General features: G+C 41.8%; 1 protein-coding gene across 2 annotated transcripts in view; it reads left to right on the forward strand.

Moving 5' to 3' along the window:
• The first annotated feature begins 104 nt into the window (after positions 1-104).
• WDR37 (WD repeat domain 37) overlaps positions 105-18,263 on the forward strand; it is a 54,252-nt gene continuing 36,093 nt past the window's right edge. Inside the window, exons 1-3 of one of the 2 annotated variants that reach the window (XM_080385117.1) lie at positions 105-6,346; positions 11,749-11,780; positions 15,626-15,803. In XM_080385117.1, the coding sequence (XP_080241243.1) occupies positions 15,666-15,803 (138 nt within the window). In that variant the 5' untranslated portion in view covers positions 105-6,346; positions 11,749-11,780; positions 15,626-15,665. The remainder of the gene's footprint in view (positions 6,347-11,748; positions 11,781-15,625; positions 15,804-18,263) is intronic. The other variant, XM_080385116.1, reaches the window with a different exon arrangement.

The following is an 18,263-nucleotide window of genomic DNA, read 5'->3' on the forward strand; positions in this document are numbered from 1 at the left end:
AGAGGGGATAACGGCGGGCTAGCCAATGGAAAGGGGGACGCCGCATGACTCGCGGCCCCGCCCAGTGGGGCACGGCCATTTCCGGCAGGCTGGACAGCGCGCGGCGGTGCGGGTGGTGGTGGGCTCGGGGCTCGTCACCAGCCGCCCCTGAGGCAGCGTCAGGGCCCGATGGCTGCGGGGGATGTGCTGGGTGTGCAGGTGCAGCCGCTCGGTGGAACCTGCGCCAAGGCTGACGGGCAGGTTCGCCAGGCTGGGGCGAGGGTGCGTGTTGATCAGTGTGGTACAGGCTGGGCCGGGCACAGCAGGAGAGCGGCCTGCAGGCCTTCGTCTGGGCAGCGAGCCTCTTGCTGTGACTCGCAAAGCTGAAATATGGTGGGTTTGGGGTTTTTTTGTTGTTTTTTTGTTTGTTTTATAATAAGGAGGTTTGAGTATTTCTAACTTGAAGCACCACTTACTGGCTTTTCACCCACCTGTAAAAACCAAAGGACTGCACCAAAGCGCCAGCTCCTACAAATGTTCTTGTGTTTGTGGCAAACCATTCCTGGACTGCCTTTCTGATAAGTTCTGGGAGCATTCTTTCAGGTAGATGCCATAACCACCAGACTGTAGAGTTGCAGGGCTTTACGGCAGCCTCTGTAGTGTGCAATCTTAGATTTTTTTCTTTGCTCCATAGTAGAATCCCTTGAATTCAAGAGGTTAAGTCTGTGCCGTACAGATGACAACCTGTGGCACTTGTTGAGGTGGGGCGTACTGGTCAGTTGTCTCCTTCACTGACAGCTAGTTTGCTGAAAACAGTTCCTGTATTACTCAAGCTCTGGAATTGCCTAACTCATTAAGTTCTTACGGGACACAGAATGAAATACCTGGTTTCTGGACAGGAATCAAGTGTAGGCGAGATGTCAAGATGAGCTGCTCAGATAGGGTAGTTCCAGATAGGCACAGACACCCAGCCTAAAGGCAGAGGAGCTTCAATACCAGCCTCTGTAGAAACTTCACCGTAGTTGAGTACCTTCTGAGCAAGACTTATTTTGCTGTTTTATTGCCTTTCCACAGATTTGGATTTATGTTTTGATTCCATAAAAGGCCTAGAAATGACATTTCATGTGTTGTCTTGAGGCATTATTCTTTCTGATTGCCTATCAACTCATGTTCCAGCATTTCAGTCTGGTTTGTTCTGATTTTTCCTATGAACAGGACAGATGGCCATTTAGAGATCCCAGTAGCAGAACAAAATGTTCAGACTAACCATGCCTATCTTAAAAGACGGGTATCTTACAAGGGTTCCCCTGTGCAGAGCTTGATGAAGGGAGAGTAAGGGCAGAAGATGGTTTGAGTAGAAGCCACTTGAAACCAGCAGAGAGCATCAAAAATTAAAAAAAAAAAAAAGTATGAGAATGTGCCAGATGCTGCGTATCCCTTTAACTATAGAAAACACAACGTAAGAACATTAATGTTAATATTGTTATTCATTAATATACTACAAATGTAGTATTATCACAGGAACATTAATAATAATTAATAAGCGCTCTCAGAAAGGACTGAAATGTACACAGATTACTTTTTATCCTGAGTCGCTGTTAAGCATGAAAACACAGTAACGGGAAATTGAGCTTTGCAGAAATACTGAGGACATCCTTTACCATATTGATCACTTGCTAGTTTCATTGTTCCACGTGAAAAAAATCTTATCAAATTTTTCTTCTATTATTCTCCTAACGTAACCAATTACAAGCTACACAAATCTATCAAAAATGCTCTTAACTACTGAGATGGACATGCAAACCAGCATTTCATATGAAGACAACAGAGTTAACCAACCCTTCCTGAGAGAGAAGCTCTGTTGCAACAGAAACTTCTGCCCTAAAAGAGAGAGATAGTGTCTGTACATGGGTGGGGCACAGCTGATTGGTGACATACACCAATGAGCAGGTCTACACAGTGATGTTCAGGCTGCACGGTGGAGGGATACCAGAAAAATGTCCCTATAGATAATGGAGAAAAGAGACTTTTTTTCCTAGTGGTAACTGTTGAGAACTTCTATATCAGCACTTTAAAACCTGATGCTCAGAAACAACTATAGTTCCCGTCTTGAGCAGAGAAACAAAGCATTTCACCTGGAGCAATGTTGGTGAGCACCACACCTGACAAGTCCTAGTGGGACTGTCAGGTAAATGAGAGGTAAAAAGCAGCCAAAAAGGATGAGAGAGACAAAGTAAACCCTTTTCACAAAACAGACAAGGGAGAGACCTCCCAAGACTTTAACTAGAGACACTTTCAGGATTAGGTGTTTTATGTCACCTGTATCATCTTTCCTCGTGTGCCCTTCCAGACTTGCCCTGTACCTTCAAAGAAGCAATTTGTGTTGAAAATAAAACATCCTCATTTTTGTAAAGGTATGCATTTCACTGAAACCTCAGAACTTTACTCCTCCCCACATAAATAGAAACATGCCTGAAGTGACATACACATGCCCTTGAGACTTCATTTAATTTATGCATCTCCTGAAGTCTGCTGACTTTCCAAACGCTCTGCTAACAAGGGAAAAGCAGTTTCTTGGCACCACTGGGAAGCTTCTCATTTCCCTTGAAAATCCAACTAGCTGCAAATCACTGACAGAATTTTGCTATCTACTAAGATAAAGGGAAATGCAACCCCCACCAAACTGGAGGAAAACATCTTAATTCTCCAGCAAGTTAAACAAGTACACAGTAAACTACAGGATGAAGCAAATGCTGAACAAACTTGGGATTTGACCCCAGCCTAGAACGCATAGACTCTTGAGACATGCCTCTCCTGTTTCCAGCTTTGCCAAGGAAAATTAAGGGTTTCTTTGCACCCTTCAAATCCAGCCTGCCTCTTTTTAAGCTTTGCGTTCACTGGCTCTAATGTTTAAGACTTCCAGTTCACCCTTCTCAGCAATAGAGCTATCCGTGTTCCTGGTCTCCTTGAAGAATCCTTCTCAGAAGGCTGCTCCTGCCCTGGAGTCATAGCTCTTCAGAAAACATTTATCTAAGTGATCCACTTATGTACAGAGCAAACAACAGCCCAGGTTTTATCTGAATTGGGAGGTAAATACCTCCCAGTCCTAACTAATCTGCTGTTGTTCACTTGACCCTTCTCTCTTAAAAGGCCTATTTCAGGAAAGTGGGTTTGCTTCAGCTTCCTTCAAAGACAGATGGCTTTGTAGTAAAAATGTAATACATGTATGCTAAATATATATAAGTAGGATCTTGTATTTGCATTCAGTTTTGCTATCTCAAGCATAATGGAAAGAATGCTATGATGGATGGCTTCCAAATGTTTTTGTACAGCATAAGGTGATGATTAAAGATATAGGAAACAACTCTTTTAGGAAGGAGTTATTAGGAGGTTTCCTGTATGAAGGAAGAAATAACCCTTGAGCCCTTTTCTCCTTTAGATGTGTTTGTCTTTTTTCTTTCTTTCTCTGGACAGGATGCTCTGCCTTTTCCTGCTACTTTTACAGGTTTGGAAAATCTTAATTTAGGAGATTCAACTATTATTCTGTTGCTGGTTTCCTAAGCCTTGTATCTTGTCCTCTCAAGTCCAGCCAGCCACATATGCAGAAGTAGGTCTGGAAGGTGATGTCCAGGTTAACCTAACTTTTGCCAGTCTGTTTACTGCAATATGTATTAAAAAAGCTTCTTAGCTGTTGATAGTCACAGAATGGTTTGGGTTGGAAGGGACAGTAAAGATCACCTAGTTCCACCGCCCCCGCCATGAGCAGGGACACCTTCCACTAGACCAGGTTGCTCAAAGCCCCATCCAGCCTGGCCTTGAGCACTGCCAGGGACGGGGCACCCACAGCTTCTCTGGGCAACCTCTGCCAGTGCCTTGCCACCCTCCAAGTGAAGAATTTCTTCCTTATATCTAATCTAAACCTACCCTCTTTCAGTTTAAAGCCACCCTCACCCCCCACCCCTTGTCCTATTGCTACTTGTCCTTGTAAAACACCCTTCTCCAGCTTTCTTGCAGGCCCCTTTAGGTACTGGAAGGTCTCCCCGGAGCCTTCTCTCTTCCCCAGGCTGAACAACCCCAACTCTCTCAGCCTGTCCTCACATGGGAGAGGTGCTTCAGCCCTCTGATCATCTTTGTGGCCCTGCCCTGGACTCACTCCAACAGGTCTATGTTCTTCTTACGTTTGAGGCCCCAGAGCTGAATGCAGTACTCCAGGTGGAGTCTCATGAGAGCAGATGCTAACTAGTACTGCTAGTTAGATATGATACCAACTCGTACTGCACTGTTTCCCTAGGCTCCTGTATTGCTATCTGTGTCTCATTTTAAAACAAGTAGTTTGTGAAAAAGCAGGTGCAGTCTTTTGTTCTTATATTACACAGTGGCTGCTACTGTTGTAGTGCCATGACAAAACCAAACTGGTAACAGGGCTAGAGTGACAATGGGTTGCTTCCTGTTCTTTTCTCATTAGAAAGCAACTGCGTCCATGCAAGGCCTGTTAATTTTCAGGTCAGAGCCACCCTGTATCATCGAAAAAGTTGTGTAAGCCCCTGTCTTTACTTATTACAGTATTTTTCATTTCTTCAGGAATAAAATGGTCATGTCTGTTTTTCCCCCTGCTGCTAAAGAGTGAACTTCTCCAGAGGATAAATTGCCGCCTGTTTTCCCAGGCAAACCTCAAATGCAGATCATTATGCCCTTGCTGGACATTTTTTTTCTTCATACTTATCGCTAAAGCTGTTATGGTACAGTAGAATTATATTTGGATGAAGTAATTTTGGTAGGAATAATGAGGCTTTAAAAAATGTTTGGTTGGGAACTGAGTAGCTGAGGACTTGAGTTGTGACTTGGCTAAGATGGCTGAGATAACTGCAACTGCACCAACTATGAAGAGAATTTAAAGCATCAAACAGTTGCATTTGGTCAGGTTCTGTTCAGGCTTCCTGCTAGACAACTCTGTTCCAGCTCTTGTCCATCTTTTGCCTGTTCTGTCTTCCCCCATTTCCTCTCCTTAAAGCCATTTAGCCATTCATTTTGCTTCCTTTTCTCTTTTTGGTGGCTTTGAAGAAGGGAATAGGTTAAAATTATGGGAAGTTCTCAACCAGTTAGGGTGTTTATCTTGTAGAATGACCTCCAGCGATGGAAAAGATGCTAGTAAATAGGTAAAACACACCATTTTTGTCGGTGTTAATACAGCTGCAATTAAGACATGACTGCACAGGAGGAGGTAAAAAGGAAAAAGAAGACGAAAGAGCAGCCGGCATAATTGTAGCTGGGAAGCACATGAAAAGAAAATGTAATATTTTCAGCCCTCACTGAGGCACATGTTCTTCTGGCCTTTCCACAGATCTCTTCTAAGGCAGCCAGATAATCTGCAGGAAGAGAGAAAATAATTAGGCAAAGGCCTCTTTTGACTTTCACAGTCTGCTACAATGAATGAGAGTTTTAGGTGAAGGTTTCTTCTAAGTGTTAATCAGCAAAGGAATTAATCACATTTCAATTATGTGTTGTAAGCTTCAAAGCGAACAGCCTACTTGCAAATGTAGTGGTTAGCTTTGATTCACTGCTTCTCTCCTATCATCTGCAGATGCAGGCAGCAAGTCTGGACTCAGTATTTTCCAGCCATTCTGTATTAGAAAATAAGGAATTCCAGCGTGTTTCAGGGGAGTTCCATCTCCCTTGCCAGTCCACAGCCATCCACTCGGGCATCAGTTTGGCTGCAATGCAATTCAGATGTTTGAATATCGGCGTTAAATCAAGCCCTAGGTGTTGATGTTGGTGCAACCTGGGGGACGCCGGGTGGCCAGCTAAGCGCTGAGGCGTGGGGCTGTGGGCGCGGGGCCGTTTGCCCCGTCCCTCGCAGCATACCCGGGCCTGCGGCCGGGGGGGTTCGCGTGCCGGTCCCCTGTTCGCGACCGCACCACAGGCCAAAGGCCCGCACACGCCCGGCAGCGGCACGGCGCCGGCACCCCTGCCACCTCCCCACCGGGGCTCACGCCGCCACGCCAAGCGAGCCGTCCGGCGGCGGCCCGTACCCGGGTGCCGCTGGCATTTCCGGGCCTCCGGGCCGAAACCACCCGCGGCTGCGGCCACCGGGCGGGAGAGGGGCCTGGAGCGGCCGCCCACAGCCCGGCCCGTCGCCATAGCGGCGAGCGGGGGCCGTGCGCCGCTTCCGCCCGCCGCCGGATGTGGCCGCCAAGGGCTCCTCACCCGCCGGGCGCGCCGCTGCCGGAGCGCGGCGCTCGGCTCCTCGCTGCCGCCGTTGCCCCTCCTGCCCTTCTTTTCCTCCTCTCCTCCTCCCCGTCCCCCTTACCCTCCCGCGCCGCCTGCGGCCCTGCCCCTTCCCGCCCGCCGCCCCGGCTGTGGCTGACAGGTGAGTGCGGGCGGCCGCCGTGCCCCCCTTCGCCGCGCCCCTCAGCGGGGCGCAGACCCTCCGCCATCTTCCCGCCCGGCGCGTCCCCCCGCTGCGGGTGGCGGCGGCTCCCTGAGGGGGTGCGGCGCGGCGCGGCCCGGTCCGGTGCGGGGGGAGCCGCGGGGGCGGGGCAGGGCCGGGCCGGGGGTCTCGGGGCAGCGCGGCGGCGGGGGCAGCGGGCGCGACCTGCGCGGTGCCGCCGCTCGCCAGGCCCGTGGCGGAGCGCGGGGCTCCGGCCTCGGCGCCCCCTCCCAACCCGTCCCATTCCCGTCTGTTTCCGCGTGAAATGACTTGCACGTTCTTTCTAGAAAACCGAAATAACCGCAAACGAGCCCTTCTTCCTCTTCTCTTAGGTGTAGGTTGTTTTGGGTTTTTTCATCTTTTTTTCCCTCCCTAACACTTCCACCCCGAGGCCGTGGGGATGGTTCCAGGTGTGCAGCTAGTGGAACCCAGGGTGCCTGCTGAGGAGGCTCTGCTCGCCAACTTTGTTGGTGTGCTGCTGCATGTCCTGAGGACAAGCCAAGTGTCATACCTCATTAGCGTATAGGTTAAGTCCAGATCCTCTGATATCTGTACAAATGGAGTAAACATGAAATGCCCAGATTCCGTCTAGGGGGGCACGAGTGTGTGAGGCGGGGAGGTGCTGTCTGTGGACAGCAGTGTGGATCTGGCCTTCTGCAGCAGGAGGATGACTTGGAACCATCTGAGATGGGTAAAAGTTACGTCTGTAAGGGAGCCATTTCTCTCTGCAGTATTTCTCTTCCTGAGCTAAAAACAGTGAAGACAAACTTGAGGGAAGAATTAGTATGCTTAATGTATTCAGAGGTTGAGTAGATATTAGGTTCCAGTTATAGAAGAAAATTAAATAAAAAGACTGTGCTTATGCAAAGACAAGGAAAACTTGTCAAGTTAAGCCTTGAACTGTTCAAGAACATACTGGTGTTTGCAAAAAAAAAAAAAAAGAGAAACTTCTACATGTATTTTTTATCCCTCTTGTTACATCTTCCAGCTTGTCCAAGTTTGTTTTGTTATAGAGGTTTAAAGTATGCTTCCTATAACAATAATTCATGGAAGGTTTACGTAAAGAACTGGTGGAACAGCTTCTTTGAAATGATTCAGTGTCATTGAGTACACCTTGAAATTATACAAACGTCTATTGTTCAGGCACCCACTTTGCAACATCACAGTAGTATCATTATCCTGAAGCAAATTTTGGAAACTGTTTTCCAAGCAAGCGTGCTGTTGGTGTTTCTGATGTGATGTTTTTGAAAGTGAGCTGGTAACGTCAATACTCAAGTATGTTTTCTAATGAATAGTTTACATTAGATAAAATCTTGTGTGTGCGTGTGTCGGCCCTAACGTGTCTTGTAATAACTGTAAGGTGTAGCTTTGTGTGTTTTGGACTGGGGCAGTTATTTTAAGAAAAGTTGCCTGCACCAAACATCAGAATTTAAGGCAGAGGCCACTGTAATGTTTGGTTTCTTTTTTTTTTTTTTTTGCCTGTTGTTTATGTGTACATTTGTCCCTAAACTAGTTTATCATGCTAAATCTAAGGGTAACTCTTTCTAAGATGAGACTCTTTAATGTAGATATGCCCTTCCACCATCTTTCTTTTAAATTTAGGACTTGTTTAAAGGATGCAGTCTTGTATGGACTGAAGTGCTTGAGAATGTTGGTACAGTCATGGGAGAAATATTGTGAGTGTGGTGATAGTGTCTTGAAAGAAGAGCTTGCTTCTACAAAATCCAGAAACTGCAAGCCAGGACTAGTATGCATCAAGTAAGGAGAAGTTAAGTTACATGTTTGAGATGAGATTGGAATGGTTTTTTGTCATGGAATTTTTAAGTCTTGGAGCTAAGACTAGTAGCTTGTTTTGTGGGTTGCAGGCCAGGGTGAGGGCCTTGTTTTGGAGGCCACTGCTTCAAACCCCTGTGGTGGAGAGTTTGTTAGTACTGAGGAATGGATGAGAATTGCGATGGTGTTCTTACAAGCCAGAGTGGTTTGTTATTTCCTTGAGTAATACCTACTGACTGTTTTGAGACTGTCTTAGTGTTTCAGGATGATAGGACTAGGTACTTGCAGTGCTGTTACATGTGCTATTGGAAAGTTTGGTAAGTTCTCTGTGGTAGGCCATATGAGGAAATGCTTCAAGAATGTGCTGTACAAAGTTTATTTATTGGTGTGTTGGAAAAGCTTGCTAAATGTATTACAGTTAGTGTCAAAGTTGCTTGCTTTTGTTGGTGTTTGAAGCAGTAGAAGATGCTAATTTATTAGCAAATAATATATTCCCAAATGAAGAGCAATGATATTAGAGGTCACTCTGCTTACATAAAAGCATAATTGCAATTTGTCTGGTACTTCATAATAAGTACCTACATATTGTTTGTTTAGACTAGCACAATAAGATTCAGGCCTCTGAATATGGTGCGGTGTTTCCTTAAACAAATACCTGGTTAAACTGCCTTTGCTCTTAAACGTCTTCTGGATTCTTCACCCTCAGGTTTTCTATTTGCATACATACCTGCACATGCATCTAGACTACTTCTAGGCTATTAGAGATTTGCTCATACAGGAATGGGAGCTAAAATGTCCGTGAAACAGCTAAGGAAATAGAGTAGCCTTCAAACATATTTTAGCATTTAACCAGCAGTAATCTAGCAGGACCTGATTCTGTCTTTTGAATTCCTCAGTAAAGTCAGCTAACCAATACCTGTTGATAAAACAAAGTACGATATATACTCATAGGTAATTAACTAGTGTTAAATGTAAGGTTATATTGTACCCTGTACCATTTAAACTGGTTGAAACTGTGAGCACACTCAGCGAGCGTAGGTAGCACAGATCTCGAAGGAGTTGTATGCTTTCAGGACATCAGCAAGTTCACTTAACAGGTCTTGGTCTCGTGATTATTAGTGGACCCAGGCAGGTTTTTTCTATATTATAAATTAAAAAAACCAACCCCCCATCCAAGTTTGATATTTATTATTGTTTAATGTTAGTCAAAATGAGTCTGTCTGGTTGAGAGTACAATTTCTTGCTTTAGTAGAGACTGTTTGGCAGGCTAAGTCTGCACTGCATTTTGGTGTGATTGCAGCATTTGCTGTCATGGTTGAATTAGCAAGATAAAAGCTTGCTAGCAGCAAAACTGGGCTGGCTTACACTTGGATGTTGATGCTAGAAGCTTGGTCAGAGTAGGTACTTAGTAATGCGTTAAAGCTTTTATTGTCGATTTCCAGATGTATAACATACTTCAAATTCATTGGTACAGTTTTTTACTATGCTTTCTGTTGAAGGGAGGTTGCGACCTTTTCAGTGGTGGATGCTTTCCCCTTTTACATTTCGAGGAACATCCAGTTTTGTTTGAAGTATGCTGCACTAAATTTAGAAGAAGAATTAATGTTGTAGTGCTTGAGTGAGATTTCATAAGGTTTGAGCACACTTGACAGTGGTTCTAGCATCCTCTGTCATGATCTGGGATGGTTTTGTTTCCTAAATATTTATCTTTAGCAAAACAACTACTCTTACAAAGAAATCTGTTTAGCCTGGTCTTTCTCAGGTGTGCTGTATGCTTGGAGCTTGCATTGAATTAATGGAATTTGAATGTACAGCATCTTTGAAACAAGTTGTTCACGGAAGACCTCAAAATGGAAGTTTTGCTCTTTTAAATCCAGTTTCTTTGCATATTAATAAAGATTGTAGAGGCGAACATTGGTACTTAAATTCCCTTAACTCATGAGTAATGCTGTCAAATTGAGTTATGTGTAAGTAAGAAGGTAATAACTGTAATCATTCTCTTCTTTTTTTGCCTTTCCCTCTCTGCCTTGTGGAAAAATCCCCAACCTAAACCAAAAGATCAAAACCCCAAACCCCCTCACCCATGTTAATTGGCATCTTTGTATCTTAAGGTTTTAATGTTGCACAGAATAATTACTATTGTAAAAAGCGTTCGTTTCTTACGTAGTATACACTGAAATTTTGTTCTAAACTGTGTTTGAAAATGAGAGACCTGAGGCTAAGACATTTAAGAGCAAATACAGTAAAAAAATTTCTGTGTTCTTTGATTATTTATTTTTTTTTGTAATACAATCCTTTAAATAGTAAGTATTGCTATTGTGAAACTCTAAACAAAATGGAGCAGGGAAATCTTGGATAAGATATTGCTGAAACTTCCTGATGCTTTTCCCTTTACAGACTTCTGTGTTGTCTTGTATGAACAAAAAAGGAAATGCAATACTGTAGCCGTTCTGTCTGTGCCTGACACTTCTTAAAACAGATTTTCTTCCTGGCTTCAGCAGCATGCATACTCCAGGAATTCTTTCCTTTCAGCAGTCTGCTTGTTCTGTGTTCAAGAGTAGAAGTAGTAGGCAAGTAGAATTAGTTGATAGCTGCAGTGAATTTTTAAGTCTAGTAAGACCAGTGTGCGCACTTCTGTTTAGTGCCATTTCTTTGTTGTAGCTAAATAAAACAGCACTTGGTTACACATCTGCTCTTAACTGTTACTCTGATGAAATATTTCCTGTGACTGAATTCATGGTAACACCTGTCACAGAAAGGTAGGTGGCAGAACTTTAATTTAACACACTCTAAAATATGCTGCGAGTTTAATTAAAGTACTTGAAATACTGAAGTATCGTTGCATTTAGAAAGTTGTAATCACCTGTGGTCTAGATGTTTTCTAGGACATCTTTTTCTCCCCTACTTATGCTGATTGAATTTGTCAGAAATTCATTTGGTACCATTCTCCTGAGGCTTTGATGGATCGCTGTGTGAAGAACACTATGCAAAAGCAGCATTTTCCAAAACGGTTGAGCAGAATAGCTCAATATGTTTCATAAGCTCACTTTTTAATACTGCAGTGCTTGTGAATTGCCCCCCTTAATAAATATTGTTTAGTGATACAACATTTCCCCCCATTTTCTGTGGGGTTTTTTTTGCTTGTTTTTTGTCGGAAAGTACTTTTGTTTAGCTTTTTTTTTTACTCTTGATTGATGATTTTTAGCTTTTGTGAATTCAGCTTCATTTGGTTCAGGGAACAAGAGTTCTGTACTTTGTAATTTTTCATCTTGTAGTATTACTAAGTAGAAGGAAAGTGAATTTATCTTTTCAGAACCCATTTGTAGCACTCAAAAGTTATGATTAGGTACATCTGACTAACAGTATATAATGGGTTATTTTGAAGTCTTTTTTCTTACTTTGACTGGGATTTGGTGCTTAGCCTTGACTTGTTTTGATGTTTTCCCTCACCCCCCTTCCCTGTTGTCTGGTGTGTTTTAACTACAAAATTTTCAAAACTGTGAAAGACTTTGACTGGTTTGTATACTACTGAATGTTTCACTAATCAATATTTAATATGGTTTTCATAGGATATGTAACATGACACTGATATTCTGGACAGGTAATTTTCATTGTTTGAAAACCTTACATAATAAGGGGAATCAGGTAACTGCTAGAAATGAGCACCTTATTTATTTATTTTTTTAGCATCATATTGCCAAGGATCTGTTTTGTGAAATCTACGCTTGAAAAATCTACAGCTTCTTACTGTTGCAATTAGCATCAAAATAAATCTGAAATTGTCAAAGTGAAGTTAATATTTAAAGGGACACTGTCACTTTTAAAACCTGAATTTACATCCTGGTTCTAAAAACTTCTAGTTATTGCTCCCTTACTGGAAAGTTTGTCAGGCTATTTGGTGGAATTCAGAACAATATTAAAGGCAGTGAAGCTCATCCCCTTTGGCTTCTCCTTCCTATCCTCTGTGTGCACATGACTGCTTGTGGCCTCTTTGGTTTCAGCTTTGCTATGGCTGTGTGCACCCTCTTGCAGAGCCTGGGGACGAGCGTGCATGCTTGCTCTCTCCAGTACAGTGCATGAGTGATGTGGTCATGCTGGTGCATGAGGAGAACGCAGTCACGGTCAGTGACACTGGCTGCAGATGAAGTGCTGCTACCAAATAAATACAGTAACGGAGGTCCTTCTTACCTCATCTTTTCTGTTTGCTTATGAGCTGTGACAGTAGAAACTTTTATGTAGTCGATGTGAGAATTTCAGTATGTAAACATGTAATCTCGCCCATTTGACTGTGTCCCTTTAAATTCTATATGCTAGAATGTATAGCTCCCAAATCTGTACGTACTGGTACTGAGTGGTGCGGTTGATTCTCTTGAGGGAAGGGATACCATCCAGAGGGACCTTGACAGGCTTGAGGAGTAGGCCCCCGCGAACCTCATGAAGTTCAACAAGGCCAAGTGCAAGGTCCTGCGCCTTGGATGGGGTGATCCCCAGTGTCAGTACAGACTAGAGGATAGATGGGTTGAGAGCATTTGTGCAGAGGAAGACTTGGAGATACTGGTGGATGAAACATCTGACATGATGCAGCAATGTGTGCTTGCAGCCCACAAAGCTGAGAATGTGCAGTACAAGAAAGGCAGTGTGAGAAAGATATGGACCTTTTGGAGTGACTCCGAAAAAGGGCCACAAAAACGATCAGAGGGCTTGAACACCTCTGCTATGAAGAGGGACTGAGAGAGTTGGGGTTGTTTAGCCTGGGAGAGTTGTCTCTGGAGAAGACCCTGTTGTGGCCTTTCAATAATTAAAGGGGGCTTTTAAGAAAGAGGGAGAGAGACTTTTTATGAGGGCCTGTAGTGACAGAACAAGGGATAATGGTTTCAAACTAAAAGAGGGTAGATTTAGATTAGATATAAGGAAGAAATTTTTATGATGTGGGTGGTGAAACACTGGAACAGGTTGCCTGAAGAGGCTGTAGATGCCTCATCCTTGGAAACAACATTCAAGGTCAGGTTGGACAGGGCTCTGAGCAACTTGATCTAGTTGAAGATGACTCTACTTATTGCAGAGGAGTTGGACTAGATGACCTTTAAATGTCCCTTCCAACCTAAATCATTACATGATTTTATGAAGCCATCCAGAAAAGGGTATTTCTTGGTAAAGTCCTCTAAGATGAAGTAGTTTGGCACCAGAGGGCAAATGGAAGTTAACATAGTTAAAACAATGCCTGCTAAGGCATAAACCATATTAACATATTTGTGTACAGCTCAGGAGCCGTATCTGGCAGGAATAAGAAATTAGATTATTTTTTTTCCCACAGAGCTTAATTGAAATGGTGTTAAGTGGTTTATGTCATGATATGTAACTGTGTATGTATAGCTGTCTATGTGTGTGCACACAGTTTGGTGCTTTGGGCCTTAAAAATTAATCCTGAGTACTGCAGAAATAGTAAACTGAGCCATTGAAAGAGTGGCTCTCAAGGGAGGTAGGAAGGAGGGTGGAAGAGAAGAGAATATAAATGTGTTTGGGATATGATCATGTTTTGAAAAGAAACAGAAATGTGGTGAGCACTGAAAACCTGTTCCTAATTCTTGACCATAAGTCCAAGAATAGGAAGATACTTAGTGAAGCCCAGAAAACTGGCAATAATTTGTTTATGGGATGGGCTTTTTTAAATTTCATCCTGTCTTTCTGTGGTAGAGGAATCTAGCCACAGTGAAAAAAGATATCCAGTCAAAGAAGAAACTGCCCAATGGTAGTTAATTTAGTTTTTTAATTTGTGAATATAGCTGATTAGTTACTACTGATTAATCACACATAAAAAGCTCTGCTGGGATTAGGTGCAGGGGAGGACTGTGCTGAGTCCAGAGGAAATGAACAAAATCATTTCAGTGCAGTAAAAGATACAGGTGCAACCTGAATTTTATTTTAGATTCACTATGGAATTGGTGTCAGGTTACTGGAAATCATCTGTTCCAAAAGCTAATTAAAATACCAGTTTTTTTAATGAGAAAATTTGAGGATAGATGGGCATCAAATCCCTAACTAAATCTGTCTCATTTTGATATAAATTTATGTATCTGTGCATATTTTCATGACATAAAAACCAAAGCAAATTTAAAGTTGTTATTATTTATGGCACATACTGTGTTTTTAGCAAGGTATGCTTTCTTTGGTTTCCTTGGCTTTATGATATGTTAAAAAGCTGAAAATACCATGTCAAACCCACTGAACTGGTTAATGCCTAGTCTTGTTAATAGTGATGGTGCTCATTCCTAGCTTGAGATCTAGTGTGCCGGTGGATCTTAAATTGGAAATGGCCCTGGGTTTGCTGTAAGTTTTCTGTGATCAACTTATTTAAAAGGAAGCTCAGTTGCCTTGTTAGCTTTGCCAACTCTGCTCTCCTATTTCTCTGCAGACTATTGCAGCTATTTTAAGTTGTAATTGTTTCAGAAATCATTTATGCTGGAGAATGAATTTTTATTTTGTTCTCAATGTTCATGATAGGTTTGATTACTCAAAAACTTTCAAAAACATTTGAAATGTTTAACAACTGGTACCCCATGAAAATAAAATAAAATCTGTTGAATATCTGGTTTAAAAAAATCCAGTAATTAAATGTTTTTTAAAAATAAGATTTTGACAGTAAAGTACATATTCTCCACATCTATGCAAGAAATCAAACATAATTTGATTTTTCTTAAACAGGGGAAAGCAGTATATCATGCATGGTAATACTAATTGGTGATACTGTCAGGTGCTCTTAGGGATATTAAAAATGCTTATTTGGCTTTAACAAGCTGACAAAAATTAACAGCAACAGCCTGGTAAGTCAGGTGCACTTCTACTGTTCTCGTAAGTTCATAGGCACTTTTACTACCAAGAAAGTGAAACTGTGAGCTGCCAAAAATTTTGGAAAGTAGTTTTCAGAACTTCCATCATTAAAATTAAGTTCTGCTTATGTGTCGACAAGCACATCCATTAAATTTTGTATACTAACACTTAATCTTGCATACTACATTTTTAACCTGACAGTGTCCCTAAATTATCATGTCTGTTTGCTTTCATTTTCCAGCTGGGTTTTAATTTTGCATGCATTTTGGTGGAATATAGTATGCGTAATAGTTGTTTCCTGGAAGCATTTGGGGCTGTCTCTGCTAGCGCTCTCCAGAATGGGCAAGGTAGTGGAAGTTGTTTTCTTTTTGTGGAGGTTTGTTAGCTAATGAATAAGTAATGCAGAAGTGATTCCACTTTATTTACATACATGCATACATGTTTTTGAACTTAATGTTGTTTGAAGAATAGCTGTAAGTAATAGGGAACCCTTCCTTTTAATGACAACCCAAACAACACCAAAATTTAGTAGAATTAAATATTTCTATTTTGAGAAAAAAGTATGTTAAACTCTGATTAGTTTGCAAAGCAATTTGTAAATGTAATGCTTCTCCTTAGTTTATCATAGGAGCCTCCGTGAAGCTGTTTTTTTGAAGTAATGCCAATAGAAAGTGGAAGTTGTGCATCTGCTCGCCAAGCAAAGCAGAAGCGTAAATCACACAGTCTTTCAATCCGAAGAACCAACAGTTCCGAGCAAGAACGGGCAGGACTGCAGAGAGACATGTTGGAAGGACAGGTACGATTATACACTGCTGCTCGGGGAACTTCTGTAACTTTTTAATGAGTGTTTTCTATGTGAAGAAATGAAATAAACCTTAAGTAATTAAATACGCCCAGTAAAGCTTCAGGGCCAGCAGACTGTCTTGCTTGTAAGTGCTGTCTTCGGAGACTGCTGTGGATGTTAACAGTGTTTCAGATTGTATTCAGGCCTGTGGAGCTTTATATTGGCTTTTGTGTGTTCATACATGAATGATAAAATCGTGAAGAAATACAAAGAAACAGCCTGTTTATTTTGCTGTAGGCCCCCCCTGCCCCCCTTCCTTTAAAGCTGAAGATTGATTTTTGATAGTTCCTAAGTTTGAATTTGGAATAGTAGTAACCCAGGAATATGAATAAACCAAAATACTTGTTATTATGACTCTGATAGGGAAGGTATTAGTGGGAATGCTGTTCTGCATTCCTTTCCATAAAGTAAACAAATACTGCCTGCTTGACAGAGGCATGAGCTAACTGAGATTTTTGTTTGTGTGGGTTTGTTTTTGTTTGGTTGCTGTGTTGTTTTTTTTTATAATTTGGCTCAAATGAAGGTGTGATATTCTATGTATTAAATTTAAGGGAAAGAACAACAACAGAGTTTATTTAATCATGTCAGTCTGTGTAGTGGATGCAGTCTGGAGCCACTTGGGAGTGTTCCACATAATATTGACATTAACTGTAGGTAAGGTTCCTGTAGGAAGTATTTGAAGTAGTTCTGCCATAGATAAGCAAATATCAGTTTGAAAACTATTTATTGTCAAATTGAGTGTGCAATGTTAATGCAGGCCTGGCAAAGATGATGCAAAAAACTTTATTTTTATCAGAGAAGTGGTTTGAAATGCTAACAATGTTTGGCTACGAGAAACCTCCCTTTATGGACTCTGCAGATGCTCTGAAGGGAAAACCTTGTCTTTTCTCTTTTTTGTGACTTTTTTTTTTTTTAATTGAATCTATTATTCATAAATTACACTGTTAGTTTTCTGGGAACTAACAGAGCCCAAGCTGTTGCTTCTAGTTGGAGAATGTAAGTACTTGGATGGAAAACTGTTCATGTATTTGGACTATTTCAGCCTTACTTCAGGGAAAGAGTGAAGGGCAGCTGAGAGGTCAAGCCGTGCTGTCACTTCTGTCTAGTAAATCAAAATTTTAAGCTGTTTTAGTACTTCTATCAAACTCTGTAGGTGTATTATGCTGTACTATTTAAAACATTTACATATTTTAAGTGTGTTATGTATCATCTCACTTAATTTTGTTGACTTTTAACCTTGAACAGCCAGTGGCGGATTCTAACGAGAGTGTTAATGCCCTTTCACAGTGTAGCTTTGAACCACATGAGATCTACATAGGTACTTTTGCAGATAAACAGATAACATTATTGCATGGTATTTTAATAAGCTAATTTAAATAATGCCAACTTTAAAGATGGTAAAGTGGATGTGTTTTACTATGCTTGTTACTTGAGGATGGGTTTAGATTTGCTTACGCTTTCAGGCTCTGAGAAGTGCAATGGAAACCTTTCCTACCTCTCCTTTTCTATTTCAAAAATTGTAGGACAACTTAGTTTCTTTCATAACCTTGCTGTATGGGATTATTGGGTAATTGAAGCAGAAATAATTCTTCCAACTTTAGTGTTTCTCTTACTGTTTCATTTGTATAGTATTCTTGTTTAATCAATTTTGTTTCAAGTTGGTTTTAGTCAGGATCTGTTTCACATTCTGGTTGACACTGAATGCATGAACAAAAGTATTGTCTCAAGGAAGAGGCAGATGAAGATGCAGGAAGGAATATCGTGGGGGGCATAAGCAGCATAGTGCCACTTCTTTGAGCACAGCGCCTGTTTCAGCACAGTGCCACAGCTTAAAGTAGCTGTGAAACTGGTCTAAAACTGAATTATGCACAAAGCAGATGTGCTCTGTCATGGCTGTTAGTGGTTTGTCTTGCTTTTTGCTTTAAAACTGATATTCAGAAAGAACTTATAAAATCAGGATCATGATAGGCTTTTCTAATTGTTTCTGAAAAAATAATCATGACTGTATGAACTGAAATGTGAGCGATACTAAATTCTGGTGTTTAGATGCTGGCTTGGTGGAAGGCGCGTGCTGCCCTCGCATGGCGAGTGTGCGCACGATTCCTCCTGATCCAGTCACTGTGGGAATGGAACGGATTTCTTTTGATTTGGGTGTACAGGAACACTGAAGAACAAAACTAGCTATATTCATCCTTAAACTTGCATTGAATAATGAAGCTCACTCAAAATTGGGTGGTGTCCTGTGATAACATTTGTACTTCTATTCCAATAATGCTTCTTCGGTACTTCTAGACCTGAAATAGTGGTTTGTGCTGTGGCAGAATCTCACTCATTTTCTTTTTTTGCTCATAGCTGATGATGTTAAGATTTTGAAATTACATGTTTTTGCTTTGTTTAAAAAAGTAGATGTTG

This window comes from Falco punctatus, assembly GCF_963210335.1.
Source record: "Falco punctatus genome assembly, chromosome: 4".
NCBI lineage: Eukaryota > Metazoa > Chordata > Aves > Falconiformes > Falconidae > Falco > Falco punctatus.